Source organism: Astatotilapia calliptera, chromosome 20 (genome assembly GCF_964374335.1).
Source record: "Astatotilapia calliptera chromosome 20, fAstCal68.1, whole genome shotgun sequence".
NCBI classification, from domain to species: Eukaryota; Metazoa; Chordata; class Actinopteri; order Cichliformes; family Cichlidae; genus Astatotilapia; species Astatotilapia calliptera.
The window spans coordinates 11,916,756-11,920,000 of NC_137441.1; the positions used below are offsets into that span (position 1 = coordinate 11,916,756).

The 3,245-nt window shown below is 42.3% G+C and overlaps 1 protein-coding gene across 1 annotated transcript in view; it reads right to left on the reverse strand.

Moving 5' to 3' along the window:
* The window catches only part of LOC145423309 (translocating chain-associated membrane protein 1-like 1), a 10,594-nt gene continuing 7,349 nt past the window's right edge, over positions 1-3,245 (reverse strand). Inside the window, exons 9-11 of the mRNA XM_080295605.1 lie at positions 3,141-3,245; positions 2,894-3,054; positions 1-2,778 (exon numbers count right to left, since the gene is read on the reverse strand). The exon at positions 3,141-3,245 is cut by the window's right edge and continues 39 nt beyond it. Of these exons, the coding sequence (XP_080151731.1) occupies positions 2,705-2,778; positions 2,894-3,054; positions 3,141-3,245 (340 nt within the window). The 3' untranslated portion in view covers positions 1-2,704. The remainder of the gene's footprint in view (positions 2,779-2,893; positions 3,055-3,140) is intronic.

The following is a 3,245-nucleotide window of genomic DNA, read 5'->3' on the forward strand; positions in this document are numbered from 1 at the left end:
TAACAGTTCAGCAAACAGTTCTTTAGTATATAAAAACAAACAAAAACAATTCATAACATAGATGCAAATCAAATATTTACGTGTGTACTGAACAGTGAATTTCAACAGTTTCCCCTCTATAAAAATAGCTTAAAAATCTGATACATACATTAGTACAGTGTAGGGTTAAGTCAGTTTTTTTTTTGTATCTTTTACATCTGAGACAGTTTAATAACAGGCTGGTACATAAGTCCTCCGCTCTTCCTTCCCTCCTTTGACACTGCTATACACAGACTACAGGCTTTAAAAGACAGCCCAAGTCCCACTAAGGAGTGCTAAAGGGAGTGCGAAATGAATGGCATCTTCACCTCCTCCCTGCTCTAGACTAAGACTCCAGACTCCAGCTGTGTGCAGACAGTCTTTTCTGTACAGAGCTTCGCATGCACAGTGGTTGAGTAGTAGAGCAGGACTTGGTCCATAAGAGGAAAGAGTTTGACCGGCAATACAATACATGTGCTCCGTAGCAATGTCAGGATCACTGAAAAGGTGAAGAAAGGAGGACAAAAAAAAGTGCCGCATTTGGCAATCAGAGAATCTCTCTCACACAGGATAGAACATCTGAGAGGCGGAGACGTTAAACACATAAGCATTTAGTAACCGAAAGCCTACAGAACATACACCTAACCCACAGCTCGGTGTTTTCGCACACAGAAGGGTGCCGGGAACCGAGAAAGACCCAAAGAGAATCAAAGAACAGGATATTACTGTGAAAATACAACCAAAGGGCAGGAATCAATGAACAGATTGTCAAATTTCATGCTCTGAGACCATCATCAGCATCAACATCATTCAGGCCCTGTTAATTCACAAACATACACAGTAGGCAAAACAATATTGCACGCACACGAGTAAGTGCACAAGCATACAAACTCACAAACATGCCTCCCATTGCTCTCGGATGCAACTTATGGTGTAAGTGGTGAAACGCTTGTCCCCTGATGCCCAAGAACACAAACAAACAAAAGTAAAGAGAGAAAGGCAAACACAACAGAACACAAGCAGTGATATAAACCACCAACATTATAAGGACACTTGAAGAAAGATTGTATTGTTTGGATTAACTAAATGCAGTTTTGCTATGTACCGCAGTGTTTGCTGGTTATAGCTTTTCAAAGCATATAAAATAATAAGTATCTGTAGCTTATGACAAAAATAAATAACTCAAACCTCTTGCAGCAGTTGTAAAAAGGCCACTGAATGCTTGTGTGTGTGTGTGTGTGTGTGTGTGTGTTGTGTGTGTGAGAGTGAGAGAGAAATGCAAACTTAACAGCACAGGTAAGAACTAGCCATTAAAGTCTTTAGCCTTAAACCGTCATGCATACATTACCATATAAAAAGACATAAGTGCAGCCTCAAATTGTTGTTCTTTTTCCCCTTCTAACTTCCAGTCATGCCATTGTAAAGATTTAACTGAATGCATACGGTGGCGGCATCACAGGTTACAGTGCAGCTTCCTCTTGGTAAGCCAGTTCACCTGGAAGAACAGCTGTAAAAGCCCATTTCAGACATGTTGGACCATGTTGGCTTCCTGGTGACATTTCTGTAAAAGTCAAGCCAATAACATTTACCCATCACACTTCAAACACCAGTCTAAATGTAATCGCATAGGGACATAGACATGTTTGTGAGCTGCTGCAGCCCAAAAACATCCCAACAGCATGAATATGAATAAAACATGAATACAGGTGACATTTTAGCTCACCAAATCCATTTGTAATCTGCAATAAGATTAGGATTATAACAATGCTCTGTGTTGCATTTTTCCATATTCCCAATCCATCGTACCGTGAGAAACGCCAACAGAAAAGTGACCCCTGTTTGAACGACAGAACGCCATCACTTAAACAGACCGATGAAGCCAGCGAGGTTACATCACCCATGTCTGAAAAGGGCTCAACAGGCCGATCACCAGGGTAGTGATAAAAGCAGTCTAAAATATAACAGTGCCTCAATCCTGCAACGTGTTGGATTTCAATGGCAGGTGCTGTTAAATGATGGCAAGGAGTTAAGTACAAGTTTCACCTTTCTCACTGCAGCTACGCTAAATATGGAAATAGCACAAACATTCCTTTGGAGTGAATAATTTAAGAGATTTTTCCTGACAACGGCAGATTATGAAAGACTCTCTCTCGTAGAGCAAGAAAGGCTTTACATTTTGGAACACGAGCCATAGCCTGTGTTTTTCCCCCCCAAACGGAATAACGGCCCAAACTCTAACTGACACCCTGTACAGCTGATGTGTACGCTAATACTTTATATTAAGTTGCCCTGAAGTGGGTGGCTTTTTAAGGTACTGTGACGTTAACTTGATTCGGTGTCAAATTACCAAAGAGCAACTCAGTTTAAAGTACCCGACAAGCGATCTTAGTGTTACACAAAAGGACACTTGATTAGCTAAATCCATCCTGTTAAAGCATCAAAACCACAACTGCCCTGTCAACATCTCCGGCAAACCCAAATGAATAATAAACACTTCTAGCAGACAGTAACACTGAACTTTGTTGGAAAGGAGTCTCAGCCCCCCAAAAGGGACAGTCATGTAAGGTTTCCTAGCGTGCTTAAACATTTGTTTTGGGGAGTAGTACACATAATTTTAAGCTGTGTAAAGACAAAGTGTCACATTGTCAGAACTCCCTCACTCGTTCTCCTCCTCCTCTGTGAAGCTCTATGAGGCTTTAGCTTTCCTTGCCCGTGGTGAGGTTTTATCTTCAGATTTGACAACTCCATTGGCAGCTCCACCTAACAAGACGAAGTAAGTGAAAGAGTCCCGGTCAATTTGATTTCACACTGGCATATTCATCAGCGACTATCACAGAGCAGTAAAGAATCCCAACAATAAAGAGTGCACACTCACCCCTTGTGAGTTCCCTTTTGTGAGGCTTGCTCTTTGGGCTGGCCGCCTTCTTCTTTGAGGCTTGGTTCTGGCTGTGCTCTCGCCACTTCTTCAACTGGAAATTAATGAATTTCCACATCATCCAGGCCTGTGTCAGGCAGATAGCTGCCAGACAAGTCATCCTGAGGGGCAGATGTTGTTAATTTAAGTTTATTGCCGTCTGTATTTTGGCTAGGTGCAATACGCTTCAGATCCCAGCTGGGCCTACCTTATGGTGAGCACATTGAAGTTGCCTTCAGCTAGGGAAAAGCCCTGGTTTTCTGTTCGGGGCAGGCCAAAACCGAATGTCAGAACCGAGAGTGTGAGGGTGAGG